Here is a 21590-nt window from a genome sequence, read left to right as displayed (position 1 = left end):
AAACATTTCCTAACGGTATAGGCAGTTGAAGACAAATTCTCTTCTTGTGGTTGTTCCTTCCTCAGTTGGTCCCTATCCAGCCATCTTCTTGCTTCTTCTAACAATCTTCCAGTTATTTCAGTCAATGTCAGTTCATCTCTGGGCAGGACTTCCAGTGAAGATACATAATCATCATAACTTTCATCCAATGAGGAAAGAATGATGTAAACTTGATGCAGCTCTGAAAATATCAGTTCTTTTTCATGTAGCTCTTGAAAAGTTCTTGTCATGAAGTTTAAATGAGCTAACATACCTCTACCTTTCAGAAGACGTGCTCTAAACAGTTTATGTGTAAGATGTATGTGTGCACCTACGAACATAAATCCTCTTCAAATTCTCCCAAAACCTAGCAGCAGACTCTTCTCCATGAATATGGACTAGCTGCTGGTCACTCAGTATTAGTCCAATTATACAAAGAGCTCGTTCACTGTTCTGTTTAAAGTCAGCAAGCTTCTTGGCATCATCCTCATTTTCTGGATCCCAAGCATTTACATCTGGTGGGTCTTGAACTACATTCCATAAACCTTCTTTACGCAGAAGTAGACTGCACTTCATAGACCAGGAAACATAGTTTGTTCCATCCAACTGGGTCAACAGTGATAGACTTGTTGAAGTGACTTGTGCCATCTTTATCAGGATAGTAAACCACAATTAAACAGTAAACAGCTGTCTGTATACAGTACTGTGTATTCACACTAACTCTCAGTTATCTGAGCCTGGTATGGCCTGGGCCCATAACCAGTGTTGAGGTAATTCCCCATTAGGAGAATGAGCGCATACAGGGAGACGTATTTGAGAGGAGTGTTTGAATAATACACACAGAGCACACAGATACACTGTACAGTAAATGTAGGTTTTTACTTCCAGAAAGGTTTAAGCAAAGTCCAAAATAAGCAATCCAAAAGTCATTCACAGGTAAAATCAGTCAGTTTTCATCCAGGGATAATCCAAATATCAAATTCCAGTGTCACAAACAGTTCAGTATCAGACTTACATTAAATCCAGTAATATCAGTCAATTAGAAGAAATGGAGCAACTGCAATACTTTCCAACAGAAGGAAACAGAGATACACTCACACTCTCTTCTGAGACTCAGACTAAGACAACCCAGGTTTCTGGCTCCATCTTATGGCCATTTGAGTAACCACACCTAATTACAGTTTTTAGCATGCTCTTAAAGAGACAGTATTAAAATGTCTATCCTGGTTTATATATTTCTAACCCAAATACCTGTTAGGTGACTTATATTCCTAACAATAGTCACTATGGAAGAGAAAGCAATATTACAACTTGATTGTTAAGGACAAGTCAAAGCATCTTGCTTTTTGGGTTTGTGACAAACTGCTCAAACAATCTGTTCTCTAGATTACCTGTCCAGTGCTCAGCCTCCATTTTATCTTGATTTTTCCACTCCATATTTCCACTTCAATATCTACGGACCTTTATTTAAACATTATTTTTTGACTCGTAATTTTCCTTAAGGCACATACCTAAGGATGAATCCACTGCCAGGGTAAATCATATTCCTTCTTCCGTTTTTATCCCGTGTTTATCTGGAATGATTGTGTGTGGGTGTGGCAAACAAGTTTTTTGGGCCAGCAGTGTCGGGGTGGAAGCTGTGCAGTGTTTAACAATTGAGCAGCCTTAAAGAGTGATCCTCTGTATGAAGCCATCAAATCTTTTTTTTTTCCCAGTTGAGAATTTGGGTTTCACACAAATTGTGAACATTCACCAGTCCTCCTTCTAGCACTGATGATGTTATCTACTGTAGTTTGGGTAATGAAATATCTGCAAGAAAATAACCAAGCTCAGAGAGTACCAATGACTCTTCCTCCTCCTCTTTTTGGAGAGGGATGGGATCCAAAAGTCCAATGCTCTCCACTCTTCATGTCATGCCCCTGGTGGAGACTGACTCTGAGGGAGAGGAGGAACAGCCGACAGGGAGTGGAAGTGTGGCTCCGGAGGTTGTGGAGGAGGCTGGGGAAGGGCAGAGGCCGACTGGGCAGTCAGAGGAGGACCCAGGCCCATCCTCTCTCCATCCTAGGGCACACAGGGAGGAGAGGATAAGGGAGAGAGGTGGTCTACTCGGGAGGAGAGGGCCTTGATCCTCTTCATGGGCTGCAGTTGTGATGACAACTGAATAAGAGGACAGACATGCGTACGGGCGAGTGCTGGAAACAAAGGTTGGAAATATCTCTAGTTTATGGTTCCTCTCTGAGTTTGGCATCCTTCCCAGTGTGTGTTCTGATATCTGTGGATGTCTTCAAGCCCTTATCTTGCCTGGTTTGCGTTTTTTTTTTTACTCTTTATAATTTATAGGTGTTTTTAGTTTAAACAGCATTTCCTCCTTCTTGTAACTGCTCATGTGGGAGTTTTTTGTCTCCAATCAAAGATATTTGGAGCTTGGAAGCAAAGTGAAGGAATAAAAGGGGCTTCACCTGTTTTTAGCGACTGTGTTTATTTTGTATCCCACCCTGGGTCATCACACTTCACAAATTTGTTCAAATGGGAAATATGGAAAAGGACAAAGCAAGGAAACAAGACTGATGAGTTACTTTGCTTTTTCCTTTTCCATATTTCCACGTTCCACTTAAATACTTTCCCTTTCTCATTAGATGGATGAAATAGATATCAAGCCCTGGACATGTCCATGAGATTCTGCTGGTAATGACTTCTTACTTAATTAGGGAAAATGTAGCAATGGAAAATTCTTTCCCCAATTTCTATAGGGCAACCTATCGTGCTTTCAGTCTTTCATTAGTATTCAATGATGAAATCACTGTGGTATTTAGATCATAGCACACTTGGGTAAGATCGATGACTTAATTCATTTGGAGTTGAGGAAGGCATGAAAGTAATAATTATAACATCCATTATTGTCCATCATAAGTGTGTAACTTCCTTTGGTTTGGAAGTCTCATTAGATTTTGCACAGCAAGGACCGAATTCCAGAAGTAGGGCAGGCTGAACTATTAGCCTTCAATCACCCCCAAAATGGGGACGGGCGGGGGGAGCTTACAATTTGGTTCCCATCCACTCTGAGCAACCTTTGGGGACTGAAAAAGGATGCTGACAAGTGACATTGGGCCCCAACATACACTTTTTGCAGTCTGGTGTACATACCCAGTTATAATAAAACAGTATTTATCGCTTTGAAGACTTACAATCCAAATTACTACTGTGGGTGAGAAAATATAGGTAGTCCTTGACCAAAATGGAGCCGAAGAATTCCATTGCCAAGTTAAGTTATGTTTGCCTCTTTTTACGACCGTTCTTGCTATAGTTGTTAAGTGAGTCAGTGCAAGTATTCAGTTAGTAATACAGTTGCTAAGTGAATTTGTCTTCTCCACTGACTTTGCTCATCAGATGTTTGCAAAAGATAATCACAAGGCCCCTGAGATATTGCAACCCTCGTATATACATAGATGCCAGTTGCTAAGTGTCCGAATTTTGATTACAGGACCATGGTCATAAAACAGTCATGAGTCATTTTGTTCAGTGCTGTTGTACAAATCAAACAGTCATGAAACGAATAGTTGTAAGTTGAAGATTTACCTGTACTGTGTTTTCCCTTTTAAGCAAGGAACAAGCCAAAGCAATTTTGCTCTGGGTGCAATCAGGCCTACTTCATCAGTAGTAGTAAGTGGTAAGTATCAGTCAGATGACTCAAAGGATAGCACCTATCCAGAGGTGGTATTCAGCAGGTTCTGACCAGTTCTGAGAACTGCTAGCGGAAATTTTGAGTAGTTCGGAGAACTGGCAAATACCACCTCTGACTGGCCCTGCCTCCATCTATTCTCTGCCTCCTGAGTCCCAGCTGATCGGCTGAGTCTCCTTTTGTTGTCCTACAAAGGAGAACGGAGCTGGAAAGCAGGTTAGTGGGGTGGGGAGGGAATGGGGATTTTGCAGTAACCTTCCCCACCATGCCCACCAAGCCACATCCACCAACCACACCCACACAACTGGTAGTAAAATTTTTTTGAATCCCACCACTGTCTAAAGCGGTACTAGAACTCATAGTCTCCTAGATTCTAGGCCAGCATTTTAACCACTACACAAAACTAACTGTCTCTCAAGCTGCACTTGAGTTGAACATAAATTTAGTGCTCTTTTGGGTATCAGTTTATGATCATTGATCCCATGTTGTGTTATTTCAGGAGAGAATCAGCTGATAGTCTCTTTTGTGAACATAAATATCTAAACCTGCTGGTCAATCCATATACCAAAAGTCACTTCCTCCACACAGAAATCCAACATTAAAGAATGATTGATGGAATTTCCCCCAAACAATTAGTGGGATGGATCAAAATCTATCCAATCCGTCTTTTAAGGTGTCTACATGCAGTAAAGACACCGCAATTTGGCAACCTGTGGCCACACAGAGACTGACAAGGATGGCAGCAAATTAAATGCCAGTGTACTTTTTTTGCCAGCTCAAGATGGCTGCTTAGCACTTTAACCTGGATTTTTAAAAAGGGTTGGGAGCTTCTAGGCAGTTTTGAGCAATCATCGTTTCCCTGTTTTTGAAATGGGGACAGTTAAAATTTGTTTCCAAGTCTTGGACCAGGAACTGAAAACACGTCACAGAAAACTGGTATAAGAGAATTGTTTTGTAAAACAGGGAAAAAAAAATATAATGCAATGAAGTGAATATAGCAAAGAATTTTGGAAGTAATGGATTACCATGGCAGTCAGGTTTCAGCTTTGGGAATAGGACTAAATTAAATACATGGATAACTCATGGCAGGGATTGATGGACGTATAACTCCCCAATAATTCTATTAGATCTCACAGCAGCTTTCAATACCATCAACTGCAACATCTCTTCTTGTCCAGCTAGGAGGTTGAGGGCCCTGTATGGTGGTGATTTTGTTCCTTTCTGAGTGGGTTTTACAACTGTGCACCAAGCAAGCCCTTTTTTTGCAGAAGAATTATAGCTTGACAAATAACATTTTTTTCCTCTAAGGATAGAACTACCATTAAAAGCACAGCCTCGACATAAGAAGAACGCAGCTGGTCCTCGAATTATGACTGGCCATTTAGTGACAGTTCAAAATTACAGCAGACCTATCTTGAGGCTACCACTTACGACTCGGATTCAAGGTTCAAGCAGTCACCTCCTTCCCCGCCCCTCGCGATCACTTCAGACATATGGCAACATGGCTGCATTTATGGCTATTCGCAGTTCCCCAGAGGCACTTCTGTTTTTTGGCAAAACTTTGCTGATAATAAACTACTGTATGCTTAACAACCACGACATTTACTTAACAACTACCATAAAATTGGGTCAGTCATTTTTTTTTTAGAACCGTCACAGCTTGCGACTGCGATGGGCAGGCTTCATTACGATCAGAAGTGGAGGATTACCTGTAATATAATGACCGTCCTACGAAGGACAATCGGTTGCCCTTCCTTTCAGGTTGTCAATCACATTCTTTCTCTTTCCAAGCACAAGTGCAACCTAATGTCTATCTTCCTGCTGCTTTTTGACCCCCTTCCCCAGCCTCATCATGCAAATCCCACATAGCCTGTAATCAGAAAGAGAGCAAAGAGCAACAAAGAGGATTAGGGCACTGGAAGTTGGTTGCAGGAATGTCTAGTCTAGTGAAAAGAAGAAAAGAAGGGGTGACACGATAGCGGTGTTCCAATATTTGAAGGACTGCCACAAAAAAGAGGGGGAATCAATCTGTTATCTGAAGCATCTGAGGGTAGGACAAGAAACGGGTGGAAACTAATCAAGGAGAGAACCAACTTAGAACTAAGGAGAAATTTCCTGACAGTGAGAACAATTAATTAGCGGCTTGCCTCTGGAAGTTGTGGTGCTCCATCATAGGAGGTTTTTAACAAGAGATTGGGCAACCATCTGTCTGAAATGGTTTAGGGCTGTGTTGGTGAAACTATGACACGCATACCAGAAGTGGCATGCAGAGCCATTTCCCCCCGGCATGCGAGAGGTTGCCCAGAAGAGCCGCACTGTGCATGCGCACTGCCGCCCAACAGCTGATTGTCGGGTAACTGGCGCGCATGCGCAGGGGGCAGAGGGGAGTGCATGGGAGATGTGTGTGCCTGCACATGGATTTGCTGTGCATGAGGGGATTGCGTGCGCATGCACAGATGTGGCATTTGAGGGGGAAATCGCGTCACATATGCAGGTGCGTGGCGCATGAGGGGTGGGTCATGTGAACATGCGAAGGGGGCGTGGGGGCCCCCAGCATGCATTGCCTTCTGGGTGCTGGTATGTGAGTGCACGCAAGTGAGCACGCGCAATTATCGGCACGGTGTAGTAGCAACAGAGATCCTGTAGATGGCGCACGCAGCATACTGCTGTGCCTAATACCTCTGTGGGCTTCTTTGCTCTTTGCATGATCTCACTCCCTGTCCCGGGCTGGTAAGTCCAGGACTGGTGCAATGATCTCACCTTACTAACATCACCACTATTCTTAAGGATTGGTTGGGGGGTTCACCAATCCTACTGTTATATCTATGAGGGACTCACCCATCCTAATGCTGTATCTATGTTGCCTTTTGCTACTTGTAAAGAACCCTATAAAAGGAACAAACGCTGCCCAGGCAGTCAGACATCTTGGCACCCTGCAAAATGACTAGTCTTTGAAATCCATCAGCACGGGAGCTGAAAAAGGTTAGCCACCACTGGTATAGGGTTTCCTGCTTGAGCAGGGGTTGGAGTAGAAGACCTCCAAGGTCCCTTCCAATTCTGTTATTCAGCACTGATGACTATTTCAGTTCCACACGTCGTCCTTTGATTGCTCAGTCCCATTTCTGTTGTCTGAATGCATCGCTTCCTTTTGTTCTGCCCTTCATCTCACACCGGCTGGACCACACACGGCTCTCCCCATTTCTTTGTCCAAACATCAAGTCCACCCAGTTTGCAGTGGTGTATCAAGGGCTGGGCTGTTATCTGAGGTCTGAGCTGCTGTGACACAGTATGTGGAAAGCAGACTCCCAATCCAGCTGCAATTTGGGCTGTTCCCGCCTTATCCGTGGGGCAGGGCAAAGTTCCAGAGATATAAATCCTAAAATGCAGAGGAGGTGACACAGTCTTCTATTGTCCTAAAGTAGGGAGAGGCACTGGCAGCAGATGTGTTGATCTTTGGGGTCCTTCAGCATGAACTGCAAGTCCCATCCTGGCATGATGCCGCTGCTCTTGGCTTTAATCCTGAGTTTCCATTTGCAAGGTATGTTGGGGATGATGGGACAGAATATCCATTCTTCAGGAATGGATATCTATCAAATCATAGTTAAATCTGCACCATCCATACTATTCTTAATGACTCCTTTGACCCCACCCCAATCCCTTTTATTTAAGCCTTGGCCAAATGATGAAATGGACTGCCAACATTTAAGAGAGTTGTTTGTCTTTAAGGTGCCAAGAAATTCTTTGCCATTTCTGTTAGTATAATATTACCAGATCCAGGAAACATTTAGACGATCACTAGTGGGCATCTAGAGGTTTATCTCTCAGATGTGGGAACACTTTGTAAAAAGCTGTGTAGTATCCCCATAATTCTGAATTTGCTCTTGAACGTATAAGTGATGTCTAAGCTATACTTTTACAAATCTTTGTAAATAGTGCCTAAACTCTGCTCTGTGTATCCTTTCTGGCCTAAGAAAGGAGGCAGGAAGTAACAGGTCTTGAGATGTTTGGCTGGTTCCATCAACTTTAGACGAAGGCTGCCAAGACAAAAATGGATTCAAAACTTGAATCTGCATTGTGTCAATGGTGCTCTTTTTCAAGTTGTACTTTTCCCACCTGTAAAATAGAATTAACAGAAACCAAAAGTATGTTGTGTTACATTCAACGATGGTCAAGCGATTAGAATAGTAGGAGTATATAAAAAAAATAGAGAATTGGATATGATTGAAAAAAATATATAAATTGCTTCCTGACCACCTTTAATCAGAAGATAGTACTGCATTATTAAGTCAGTTTGAAAGGTCATTGTATCAATGTTTTGGCCTTAGAAGATACTAGGCTGAAATCCCAGTATGACCAGGTACTACCAACCAGTTGGAAAAAAACTGGTTGAAATTCTAGAGAATTGCATGAAAATATTGGGCAGGATGGAGAAATGGGCTAATTTTGTACATAGCAACTTCTGAAGTTCTAATGTGAATAACTTATATGCGGTGGTGGGATTCTACCAGTTCGCACCTATTCACTAGAACTGGTTGTTAACATTCTAAGCAGTTTGGAGAACTGGTTGTTAGAAGAAATTACTGGCCTAATCCTGTAAGGAAGGCAGGAAGAAAACATTCTGGTGTTGCTTACAGAAACTGCCTCTCTGTTAACCTTTATTACATTCTTGGCAGGACTAGACTTCCTGTCTCAGGAACTTCTCTGGAGTTTTTTTCCCCTCCTTTGCTGGTACTTTGCTTGTGTGGTGATCACTCAAAGTTACAATGGCACTGAAAAAAGTGACTTAGGACCATTTTTCACACTTACGACTGTTGCAGCATCCCCACAGTCATGAGAGGCCAGGGGAGGAGATGCGTACCTCAATGTGAGTGATATTGAGTTGGCCACGCCCAGCCAATAACATGATCACCAAGCCATGTCCACCCAGTCATCATGCCCACCACCTAAGCCATGCCCACAGAACTGGTTGTTAAAAAATTTGAATCCCACCCCTGCTTATTTGGCATATTGCACTAAACCTTGGCTTAGCTAAGCATGGTTTACATGGATCAACCAGATTTAATACTAAGTTACTGTATTATTACCAATCCTATTGCACGAGCCAGAAAGAAGAATGAGAAAATATCTATAGATCACATCCTGCACATAATCTACTTCAATTTTCCCCTTCACTATAGAGCATTGCCTGCCAAAACAACTAATCATAAAGATAATCCCCCCGACCCAGGTTATCACTCTGCTGAACACTTAATTCCCACAACACTGACTCATTTCTCATCTTTTCTTATCTTCTCATCTTTCCTACTACCTTCTCCTATTGATTTCTTATGATTTATCAATTGTTGTTTGTAACATGATTAATGATTGTAACTATGATTTATGACCTATCACTTGCTGTTTATACATTATGTATCCTGAGAGCTTATACACCGGAGACAAATTCCTTGTATGTCCAATCACACTTGGCCAATAAAGAATTCAATATTTATTCTACTCTACTCTACTCTACTCTACTCTACTCTACTCTACTCTACTCTACTCTACTCTACTCTACTCTACTCTGTTTTGTTCTGTTCTGTTCTATTCTACTCTATCCCATCCCATCCTATTATTCTCTTCTCTTCTCTTCTCTTCTCTTCTCTTCTCTTCTCTTCTCTTCTCTTCTCTTCTCTTCTCTTCTCTTCTCTTCTCTTCTCTTCTCTTCTTTCCCTATTCTATTCTATCCTATCCCATCCCATCCCATCCCATCCCATCCTATTCTATTATTCTTTCCCTATTCTATTCTATTCTGCTCTACTCTTTTCTTTCCCTATTCTATTTTATTCTCTCCCTATTCTATTCTGTTCTATCCTATCCCATCTCATCCCATCCTATTCTATTCTATTATTCTCTCCTCTCCTCTCCTCTCCGCTCCTCTCCTCTCTCTTCTCTTCTCTTCTCTTCTCTTCTCTTCTCTTCTCTTCTCTTCTCTTCTCTTCTCTTCTCCTCTCCTCTCCTCTCCTCTCCTCTCCTCTCCTCTCCTCTCCTCTCCTCTTCCCTTCCCTTCCCTTCCCTTCCCTTCCCTTCCCTTCCCTTCCCTTCCCTTATTTTCTATTCTATTCTATATTCTATTCTAATTATTTCTATTTCTATCCAGAATAGCTGTCAGGTTTGCTTCCTTTCAAATCTTAAAAAGGAAAACCCCCAACTCCATAGATTTAAAGAAAAGGTATTTTTTACTAAGAAAGAACTGATAGTAGCAGAAGCAAGGCAAGGTTTGAGTAAAACCCACACAAAAGTTACACATTGAAAGTCACCCCAAAGCCTTCCCCTTCCAGGGTCCAGCCCATAAAGACCAATTAGCGTCCAATATGATGTTATGGGAAACCTCTTCAGCAGATGCTAGATGCCTCCAGAGGCCTAGCACGAATGGCCTTGGAAAAGTCCAAACAACTCCACTCCCTTGATGGGTAGCAAACCTCCTTTCCAATTCTCACGGGAACACTTCACACCAGCTCACCTCCCCCACCCCAAATGTCAACCCCCCTCATTTCCATGGCAGCCAAGGGCAAGCAAGCTACAAACTGCACTCTGGAGATCCCGCTGACTAAAATCTCCTTTAAGAAGGAAATAGGTTGACTGAGAAGTAAGCTGTGAAATGGCATGTAGATTGGCCTAGGAGGGAGAGGAGAAACCAAAGGATAAAAACTTGGATTGTATGATATCTATATACATTATTTATACTAAGGTTCATAGCATTTTACCAGTTGTTTACTGATTAGTTTAGAATATGTAATAGCATCATAACAAATAATTAGCTTATGCCCTAGAACGGAGAATGGGGATGGGTGGAGAGACCTAGAAAATTGAGAGCTGTATCAGATGGTAAATTGCCAGAGAAGCCAACTGTTCTCAGGCCCAACCCAAGAACAATATAGAACAAGCCAGCCAAAGTTTATTATTGTTCACACCATATAGTTAAGGCACCAGGCTAGAAAGCAGGAGACTGTGAGTTCAAGTCCCGTCTTAGCCATGAAAGCCAGCTGGGTGACCTTGGGCCAGTCGGTCTCTTTCAGCTCAATTTACCTCACAGGGTTGTTGTTATGGGGAAAATAGGAGGAAGAAGGTGTGTTGAATATGCTGACTGCCTTGAGTTATTTGTAAAAGTAATGGAAGCGGGATATGAATGAATGATTGAATATATATAGACAGAATTATTATAGCTATACTACTGTATACTAAAAGCTATACTACTCTAAGCCTAAGGATATATCTTGAAAATTTCTAGGGAGTGACTATCCTACATTTCTTCATCTGTATCTGATCTACCTCTGCACTGTGTTGCATCTTGTCACACACACACACACACACCTTTGGAATGTGCTCCCCACTTCCTGGGAAACTGCCACTTCATTTTAGTCTGTCACATCACTTCTCCCTTCCCAGACACAATCCATCACATCTGCCTCTTGTTTTCACCATTGCTGGTTGCAGATTCCAGGTGGAATCCTACATTTGCTCCGATTTTTGCAGGCTATTGTAGGGAGTTGGCATTCCTGACTCCTGGCTCCTGTTTCAAACATTTTCTGGAGCTTGACAAGGAGAAACATAATCAATGAAACTTTGGGGATGTGCCTGAGGCAGAAGGGCAGGATTGAGCTCATTAACAGTTGTCACACTGGCAGATGGGAGCTCTTGGTTACAGCTGTTTCCACACCATTCTTTTGGCAAAAGGACAGAGGGACTTTTGCCAATTTATAGGTTTCAGTCAGCAGCAAAACAAACAAAAATATGGAGGTGTCTTGATGGCACTGTTTATGAGAGATGCATTATATGAGAGCCCATATGGTGGTGTGGTGAAAGGATTGGATTGGACTCCAAACTACAGCCTGAGAGTTAAATCCAGCCTTCTAGAAGGTTCCTTCTGGCCTACCAGCTCCTCCCATGTGCTCCCTTGGAGCCTTCCTCGCCCCATCTCCCCCCGCCCTCCAAAGAAAGCCCCATCTAAACTGGCTCAGGACAAAGAAAATGGAGTTGACTGATGGGTTAGATGGGGGGAGGAGGAGCAAATCTTATTTGCTCATTTATAACATTGATTTCTTCCCCACTGGCCCTCAAATATTTGCAAACTGTCCAAAGTGACCCTCAGAAGTTGGGGCACCCCTGGACTAGGAGAAGGAAATCCAGGTTCTAGACTTCCCTTTTGGAGAAACACCTTGGGGAGCTTGGACCACTCATGTTCTCTCAGTCTCAGCCCATCTTGCCTCCCAATTGTTGTTGGTAAACATGGAGGAGATGTAGAGACTAAGGAAGGTGTCCTTGGCAGAGATAGGCCAGATCCATTATCAAAGCAAAAAGAGGGAAATGATTAGGCGACTGGAGACTAAAACACATGAAGAACGGTTACAGGAACTGGGCATGGCTAGTCTAGTGAAGAGAAGGACCAGGGGAGACATGATCCCGGTCTTCCAATATTTGAGGGGCTGCTACAGGGAGGAAGGGGTCAAGCTATTTTCTAAAGTGCCTGTAGGCCAGACAAGGAATAATGGAGGGAAACTGAACAAGGAGAGATTTAACCTGGAAATAAGGAGAAACTTTCTGACAGTGAGAACAATCAACCCATGGAACAGCTTGCCCTCAGAAGTTGTGGGAACGCCATCACTTGAGACTTTCAAGAAGAGACTGGACTGCCATTCATCAGAAATGGTGTAGGGTCTCCTGTTTGGGTGGGGGGTTGGACTAGATGACCTACAAGGTGCCTTCCAACTCTGATTATCTGTTATCTGTTATGGTTTAATTCCAAAACAAGAAGAAAGTACTGCAGGCATAAGCAACTCAGGCAAACACCTCCCTAGCTTATATAATAATGTTGAGTAGGTGGGGGGTGGGAGGGAGATAGCACAGGTTTGAAACATTCTTACTGTAGCCAATATTAATATTAATAATAAAGATATTCTGTGCCTTCTTATGGCACCTGCTGGAAGTGGGGGTACTTCAGCCAATGACTCAGCAGCAACTTTGTCTTTTTTGTGTCTCTTTCTAGGCATAGCCTCCAGATGTGTTGACACGGTCTTTGGGGAAGACCTTCAGCCCCTGCCCCCAGGGGTGGAGAGGTGCTCTTTCCCAAATGGGATTCTCAAACCAGACGTCTCACCACCTGGAATGGGAGGCAACAGCATTGAAGGGGGAGACTCTCGGATAGTGGGTGGCAGGCCTTCCGCACCTGGAAATTATGGAGGAGGTTCTTCTGCACCCCATTCCCAAGAAGACAACCCCTCTCAGTTTGGCAGGCCAAGTAGACCTTGGTGGCCTGGCAACCCAATGGGGCCTAACTTTGGAAATCCTGCTCAGGGTGGCAGACCAAGACCGTATGAACCTTGGGGTGCTGCACAACATGAAGGTGGCACTCCTGAAAGGCCACCTTCTGGTTTTACCATCAGAGAAAACACTCCCAATGGCCATCCACGGCCAGTATGGAAGGAACCTGGAATCCCCTACATCCCAACTGCTAAGGAATGGGGAGGAACCTATGTCCCAGCTTCAAAGGCACCCCCTAAGGCTAGGCCCAATGTACCCTATGGTGGTCCCTATGGTGGTGGTGCAGATTCCCATTCTTCGGACAAACTCTATGATGGGGAATCCATTGCATCCGGCCCAAGGGGGACAGATGACGGCAGTTATGGCCCCATACCAGAGGCTTTGCAGCCATGGAGAGAGCAGGGGAGAGACAGTCAATCTCCTACAAACCCTTGTATTCCACAATGTTAAAGGAAGGGAGGTTAGACTCGACCCTGTGTCCTGGAGACAGGTTGAGTTGGCCTTGGTTTCCTTGCCATGTTTGGGCAAGAACTTTATGACAGGGAGGTAAATACATGTCACAATTGAATGCGAGTAGAGCAAAGCCAGTCTTAAAATCTGGGGGGGCTGGACCTATAAAATAAAGGCTTTTCCAATTTTATTATTATGGTTAATGGACTATTATACACTAGAAAGTTTTCTTTGGCACCAAGAGTGCCAATTAAAATGTGTAGGGCAGTTACAATGTGAGAACTCGCAAGAAGACAGCCACGGCAATGCAATGTTAGCTCTCCTAAGCAGCATACTTTTTTCAGAGGTCTATACTAAATCTACTGTTAAGAGGATGCAGATTTCTCAATCTACTTTGAGAAAGCCTCAGCCACCTTGGCTGATGATGAAATGTGGCGATGCCAACATTTTGCACAGCTGTCCCATCGTGTTGTTCAGATGGGATAATTGAACGTCCCTCACTTCATAAACATGATCTACAGAAGGACTTTCCCTCCAAATGTATTAGCCTACGGCTCCCATCTCTTCCACCAATCTGTCCCATAGCCAACCTGCCTAAGGATTGATGGGAATCACAGTTTGACAGATACTATTAGCAAAAACTCTTAAGCAAGAGTGTGTGTGGATAGCTGAGAGTCAAATTTCAGAAATATGAGATTCCCCCTGAGGTGCTCTGGATGTAGGGAGGGAAGACATCCAGAGCTAAGAGCTGATACAAGGATGTCTCTTGTGTCCTTTGGAGCCAGCTGAAAAACAAAGCTTGCCAACATGTGAAAACCAACATGCGAAAAGCTTTCTAGCTCTGTCAATCATGAGACAGAGGATGGGACAGTAGTGTCTAGGCTTCACAAACAGGCCAGGAAATTTGTGAAACCAGCTGTGGAACAAGTATGTGACATGCATTTTCAAGCAGTGGTTCTTCTGTGCTCTCACATCTTTTTGTGTTAAGAATAATTCTGAGATGAAATTCTAGACAGAAATCTCTGCCTTCTCTTGGTCAGCTCTTATACTACTTCCAAAGGTAGAAACCTAATGCCAATAAAGAATATCTTTAGTTCAAGGCTGAAATTAGGGATCCTTGGGCACTCTTTCAACTTGGTTGTTTTCTTGCAGATGTTTCTTTACCCAAACTAGATAACATAATCAGTGCTGGTGAAGTTACTATGTTTGTGTAATGAAACCTCTGCCAGAAAACAACCAAGCTCAGACAGCACTAAAAACTGAATGCCCTACAGAAGCGTTGATACTAATACTGCCACTGAACTCCACATCTGAAGACCAGTAGATTGGAGAAGATAGGTTAGGAGAAACCTGAATGGCTATTCTAGCTATCCTGTCAACAGAAGAGCACATTGGCTCTAAAAAAAATTGCCTTCCTCCCCTCTGCTTTGTGGTGACAGCATGCTTATTGTTACTTATGTTGCACCATCCAGATCATTTTCCATCTAATTTAGAAGTGGAATGCAATGCAAATTAATCTCTGCCTATCACTGTTAATATCTCTGCTCTTTCCTGTGTTATATTGTTATGTCATTGGAAGCCAAGACTTTTGTATTCTCAATGGTTCAATTTTTCTATTAAAATAATCCATGCTATATTCTCCAGAACTGGTCAGGACCTGCTGAATACCACCTCTGATGCACACACCACTCAATGGAGGTAACAGTCTGTGAGAATGTCCTTGGGACATGCGAGGAAGAGCAATTGTTTGTCAAACCTTGAACTGACTCAACCATAAGCTGGTTTTCTTTTTCCTTAGTGCAAAGTAGCCAATTATTACACAAGATGGGAAATTGCAATCTGAGTGATGCAGTGGCCTAGACTAGAGGTGAAACTCTCACCTCACAATCGGGATGCTGTGGGTTCGATCCTAGGTAGAGGCAGATATTTCTCTCTCTGGGCACAATGAGAATATATCTGCTGAATATAATTCCGCAATGGCAACAGGAAGGGCAACCGGCCAATAAACACAGCTCCATTCAGTTGCCCAGGCTCCATCCTGCAAGGGATTATGGGGTCATTAAAAGAAGATAATGATGGGAAATTGCAACCTATTTAGTCCTGAGAGCACACAAAGACATGTGTTCTCAGGACTAAATCACAAATTGAAAGCCCCCAATACACAAATTAGCATAGCTTTCGTACACTTTTTGGAAAACAAAGGCACATGATCATTAGCAAATAGTCAATAAGCAATAAACTATTCACATCCCTTGCAGAGGATAGCCCTCCCAGAAGGTAAGTTCATCATTAAACTATTAGTCTACATTTTTCTATCCCTGATAAGACTCCTAATGAATGCAAAACAGCTGCTGTCCTGGGTACAGGTTCCTTGATGGTGAAAATCACATGATTCTTCCAGGATAGCCATACTAGTCCTGCAGGAGGAGCCACAGACTAGGCAGCATTCAGATAAGAGACAGGTTAGCCAGGAGTGGGATTCCACCGATATAACATTCTCCAGGTCTTCCTGGTAGCTTCCCTTCCTATCAATATTTACATAGCCTGCGGGTTGTTGTTATATTTCTAGGTTTTTCTCTGTAGTCATGTTAGAAACCACCTGTTTTCCTAAAATAACTCTTTTATTTATCCAATTTGGTAGAGCTTCCCAAATCTAACAGTCATTCGGAGGGGGGGCAACTCCCCCCACCCAAACCATAGAAACAGCATAAAAGTATTCAGGTTACTGACAATGCAATAATAGCAGAACAATTTATTCAGCATGCCACATTACATCTCTGTCCTCCAGTAGTGCTTGTTGGTCTACCAGAAATTGTTGGAGAACTAATCATCCTTTGAATATGGTCATCTTCTTTGGAGGAAATGTTCTGTAAGTTAATGAAGTTCTACAAATAAGAGAAGACAACAGAGTTTGGGCCACCTAAAGATATATTTTGACTATCACAATCTTCCTCAGACTGATGTCTTCCAATAGCCAGGTTATGTCGGCATTTTAACAACTGCAATTTATTAAAAATGCTGGGTTATGTAGTTCTCCATCAAACAAGTAAATTCCCCCAAGGACTATGCCAAAAAGGCCAGGGATGACTATCCTAAGCTATTTCCAGGTAGCAACTGAGGAATATATAATTGCTGAACACAAATTGGAATTCTCCATGCTTGGATACCATGTTGTGTAATTTCTGTTCCATCCCTTATTATAAAGGGAAGCTGTTAAAAATTGATTTACTGAATAAAATATGAGATTAAGAGATTAGTGCTGCCAATAGATCTTAACTACAATAGTTAAGGAGTGCCACCGAAGAGTACTTCTAATCTTAGGACTTAATACAAAATACATACCATACTGTGAATACTGTTCAGTTTGCAGAGGGTGGAAGTAGTAACAACTAATAATTTAGCTCATAATTGCTGGTTTCTGATGCAGGCAAGACACTCCTTACTGCTGGATGAACTCTTTGAATGAGTCTGTGTGTGTGTGTGTGTGTGTGTGTGTGTGTGTGTGTGTGTGTGATTCAGTCCCTATAAACGGGGAAGGCAATATGGTTCCTATTAGTATTGATGTGCCCATATATATCTTTCTTGACAATAACTAGACTTAGATATAGATTTTCGCAAAATGATTTCTTTAATTAAAACATTTCTTTCTTCTCTTAATGGCTTTGCATGCTGCCAAGTCCCCATTTTACATGCTGGGTTTAATTATATGGATCCTAAAGCCATTCTTATAAAAAAAAATGTAAGTAGATGTATTATTAAATATAATTTTAATATAGAAGGAATGTAAAGGATGTCTAGGAGAGTAAACATTTGGCTGTAAATGATACGTTAAGTCTAAGGGCTATTGCTATTTTTGTGAAGTGATGTTAAATCCTTTGTGTTTTCCTCACTCATGATTGAACCAGCCATTTATGGTGGTGAAATAAACTTCATTACTGTCATTGCAAACAGAATTGTTGGATAATGCTACAAATCACTAATAAATGGCCCTTTTCGTATCCTTCCTTCCTTTCTGATCTCACACTTCATGCAGAAGTAAAAGACAGCACACGAAGACAACATATCCTCCTCCTGCAACAAACAACCTTGTAAGGTGGGATGTTCCCTCACAACATTTTGTGACTGAGGCTGAATGAGAAGATGCTCTCTTCATTCCTGCACCAGTTTCTGAATTAATTGTCATCAACTTGGCACTGATTTTTGTTGACTTAGATAGATCTTCTGCAGGATGATCTGTCCCCATCCTGGTCTTTCGCGTCTTCCAGTGGTGCACACTTGCAGAATAATAGAATAACAGAATTGGAAGGGACCTTGGAGGTTTTCTAGACCAACCCCCTGCTCAAGCAGAAAAAAACATACTATTTCAGAAAAATGGTTGTCTAATCCCTTTTTTCTAAAATCTCCAGTGGCGGAGCACCCTATCTGTGGCCACCTTGTATAGGGAGTAAAGAAGATAGCCTTGACAGAAGTAAGCCAGGTCAGTTCACAGAATCTGGTAAAAACAAGGCAAAAAAAGCATGGCTCAATCCCAAAACAATCTGAGGGGAAGAGGAGATGATTCAGACATCTTCTGAATTTCACAGGAGTATAAGGGGAGGGGATGAGGCAATAAAGCACAATCAGACTTGCAAGATTATAGTCAATATAATGAAGTAGTTTTAATGTTCCTTTGGAGTTACTTTCTTGGTCTGGTGTACATAGTGGCTCTGACATCAGTCTTGGAAGTCTGGTTGTCAAGTTGGTGTTAACTCTCAGCAAACACATAACTAGATCTTCTCCGGGATGATTTGTTTCCATCCTGAGATTCTAGTGCTCCAACACTGAACTCTTTTATTGTCCATTCACTCTGCTGGCATTTATCTTGTCTTCCCTTCTGGTGACCTAGTGTTGCAGGCCACAACGTTTTTGTTATCTGACTTATGCCACAACCATGCAAGAAGAAAATTGATTCACTTGCCTCAGCACCACACAATGACTTCACTGGGGTGTGTCTCACATCTGGGGACAGCACCAGACCTGTGAGTTTTTAATTTCTAAGGATCTCAAGTGTCACACATCCTGTTCCAGGTCACCTGTATCCTTAAAGTGCAATGTTCAGAACTGGACACAATGCTCAAGGTGAACATCTGCCTAACATAAAATTGATGCAGGCTGCTGACTCATACTCTGTTTACAATCAACCAGCTATCTTTATGCATAAGTTCTCTTGCCAAACTAGTAATTTTCTTTCAAGCAGGAGGAATCTGAAGTCCCACTATGCCCACAGAAATCATAACAGAATAACACAAATAGAAAGGGACCTTGAAAATATTCTAGTCCAACCCCTTGCTCAACCAGGAGATCCTATACCATTTCAGACAAATAGCTGTCCAATCTTTTGTTAAAAACCTCCAGTGATGGAGCATCCACAACTTCTGAAGGCAAGCTGATTAATTGTTCTCACCGTCAGGAAGTTGTTCCTTACTTCTGGGTGGGTTCTCCCCTTGATTAGTTTCCATCCATTACTTCTTGTCCTAACATGGATTCGTTATGTAAAATGATACATGGTGCATTTGCCTCAAATTGCCTGAGATTCTGGATCCCAAAGTTAATGCTTAAGACATAGAAATAGTAGCATTTGAGTAAGTTCCTTACACAAACAACATAAAGATTGTGAGATCAGTCTATTTTGTGCTTTGTTTTGGGGGGACTTTTTTCTTACCAAGTTTCATTTTCTGAAGTCTATAGTAGTGTAACATGTAAGAATGGTTTAAGGGTTGATTGATGCGGGATCAGAGAGATATCACCCTATTAACTATCAGGTAATATATTAACTAATATACTGTAGTTTATATATTGATGGTGTCCTGAGAAGCTATACAGAAGCTGCCCCACTACACAGTTGAGCCATTTGCTGTCTGCCCACCAATATCCTTAATGATGAGTAAATCAGAAACAGATATAAAGTTGGATCATGTTGGAGTCACTGACCAAGTGAATCACCATTGTTAAGTTTTTCCCAATATGATTTCCTTCTTTTTCCTGTAGGTAAGAAAAATCTGCTCTAGATTGTAATATGTTTCTTCTTTTTATTGCTCACTTCCTCACCCAAGTCTTCAACTTTTATTGGCTATTTTGTTGGCACATCTACTGGCACAAAGATAGGACTATTATTTCTGTGGATAATTGCAAACTTCCATGTTGTCCTGTATCACACAGCTGCCTACATAAATCTCATATATTGTTAGTGAAGTAAAGGATATATTTTAAAGCTCTGTGATGCTGCTGAAATATTGAAGTTGCATTAACTGAAAATCAAATTAGAATTAAACCATTAATATAAAGAATAGAGAATAACAGAGTTGGAAGGGACTGTGGAGGTCTTCTAGTCCAACCCTCTGCCCAAGTAGGAGACCTTATACTATTCTGGACAAATGGCTGTCTAATCTCTTTTTTGAAACATGAAGAGATGGAGCACCCTTAATAACTTCTGGAGGCAAGCTGTTCCAGAAAATTGTTCTGTCATAAAATTTATCCTTCATTCTAGATTGGATCTCTCCTAGGTTAGTTTCCGTCCATTGCTTCTTGTCCTGCCTTCAGGTTCTTTACTGAACAAGTCCCCCTCTTCCTTGTGACAGCCTCTCAAATATTGGAAGACTACTATTGTTACTTCTAGTTCTTCTCTTCGTTAGACTAGACATACCCAGTTCCTTCAACCAATCATCATACAGTATGTTTTAGCCTCCAGACATCAAATCACCTTTCTTGCTCTTCTCTGCCCTCTTTCTAGAGTCTCAGAATCTTTGAATTTTTTTATTCTTTGTTTACTTATGGCGCCATCATGTGGTCTCTGTGAAGTCTCATGCTGCATTATTTCAGTTTGTTCAGAATCAGAAACAAGCACACTAATTAGAACAAGTTATACCTGATAAAAACAGGTAGGACAAGCTGCCACACATAAAAAAGCAGCAAACTCGATTCATTCATATCAAACCCCTGGCCATTTTATCTAGAATGGTAATGAAATGGTTGCAGAAAGAAAACCAAGCTCAGCAAAATCCCAATAGATTATTTTTGATTTATAATAGGAGATGGTTTCTGTCTTACAGCATTTTAAAGCTTGAAAAATTAGTCAGTCCTATTCAATTTTTGTTGCTGCTTTAGTCAAATCCTAGTTATGATGAAGATTTCTAATTTAAGTGCGGTTTTTGTTCTTCTGCCCAGTCTCCTTTTGAAATGGAGATGCCAACAGTTCAAACTTGTGAGTTTCTGCATATGCAACTTGAAAGCAGCAAATGTGTTTGAGCTCTTAAAACAGGAAACAAAATATAAGCTAGTAATTTTTTGTCTATATCCTACTACACTTTGTTTCTTCAAGCAAGGATATTAAATAAGCCACAATGACCTAGAATTTACAGACACAGACACACACTCCTTCCAAAGTATGTTATGGTTTATCATTATGTGTGAATCATGCTTATGAGAAAAAAATAACTAAAAATAATGAAAAATTTGTTGCAGTACCTGCAATACCAACCATCAGGTAAATATGAAAGATTTATAAAAAAAACAAGTGAACCACAAAACACTTTTCTCTTTTTTAATGAAGAAATCAAGAGAAGTGACAAAGTCAGATTGATTCTTTTTTCAAATACTACTAAAGCTCACCTATTTTGTAACACTGGTAACTCAGAGAATAGTATGGAGGGGTACAAGATACTATTACTATATGTTATAAAAGGTAAAACTGCCTCACCCTCATCAGAACTTAACCTGCAAAGGCCCAATTTAAAGCAACTTTGAATTCATGAGAAGAGAGATAAAGGCAGCAAAATATCTTAATATTGTTAAGATTCTCCAAATGCAAAAAATAAGTAGACTAATTAGCAGTAGCAGACTGAGATCAAACTAAATTTGATGTTAATGGTTTGAAAGGAAAAGCTACTTACAGTTCATTTTTCAACCTACGTTTCCTTTGCTTTTCCCCCCCCTCTATACAATTGAAATCAGAGCAAGAAGGAGAGTTTAATTACCTTGCTCAGGATGAGATTGTAGTAATTCTTATGCTGAAGCTAAAAACAACTGATTTGTTTAAGAAAAGAGATTTTCACCAGAAGCATGGTGGGGAGAAAATTCTGCACAATTCTGTACTTTATTAAAATGTGAT

General features: G+C 41.5%; 1 protein-coding gene across 1 annotated transcript; it reads left to right on the top strand.

Moving 5' to 3' along the window:
* Window positions 1-7110: 7110 nt before the first annotated feature.
* Window positions 7111-13634, top strand: LOC113449665 (uncharacterized). The gene is made up of 2 exons (XM_026720772.2): window positions 7111-7235; window positions 12720-13634. Exons 1-2 carry the CDS (start codon window positions 7166-7168, stop codon window positions 13442-13444), a joined length of 795 nt encoding a protein of 264 aa, XP_026576557.1. The 5' UTR covers window positions 7111-7165; the 3' UTR covers window positions 13445-13634.
* Window positions 13635-21590: the final 7956 nt, after the last annotated feature.

Source organism: Pseudonaja textilis, chromosome 2, assembly GCF_049901715.1.
Source record: "Pseudonaja textilis isolate UNSWEBS1 chromosome 2, rPseTex1.2, whole genome shotgun sequence".
Taxonomy (NCBI): Eukaryota; Metazoa; Chordata; class Lepidosauria; order Squamata; family Elapidae; genus Pseudonaja; species Pseudonaja textilis.
Note: the sequence above shows the minus strand (reverse complement) of the source record. Positions and strands in the feature narration are given on the sequence as shown.

Coding starts and splice junctions, on each gene's coding strand:
- LOC113449665 (XM_026720772.2), top strand. CDS start 7,166: ATGAACTGCAAGTCCCATCCTGGCATGATGCCGCTGCTCTTGGCTTTA. Junction 7,236..12,719: donor CCTGAGTTTCCATTTGCAAG/GTATGTTGGGGA, acceptor GTCTCTTTCTAG/GCATAGCCTCCAGATGTGTT.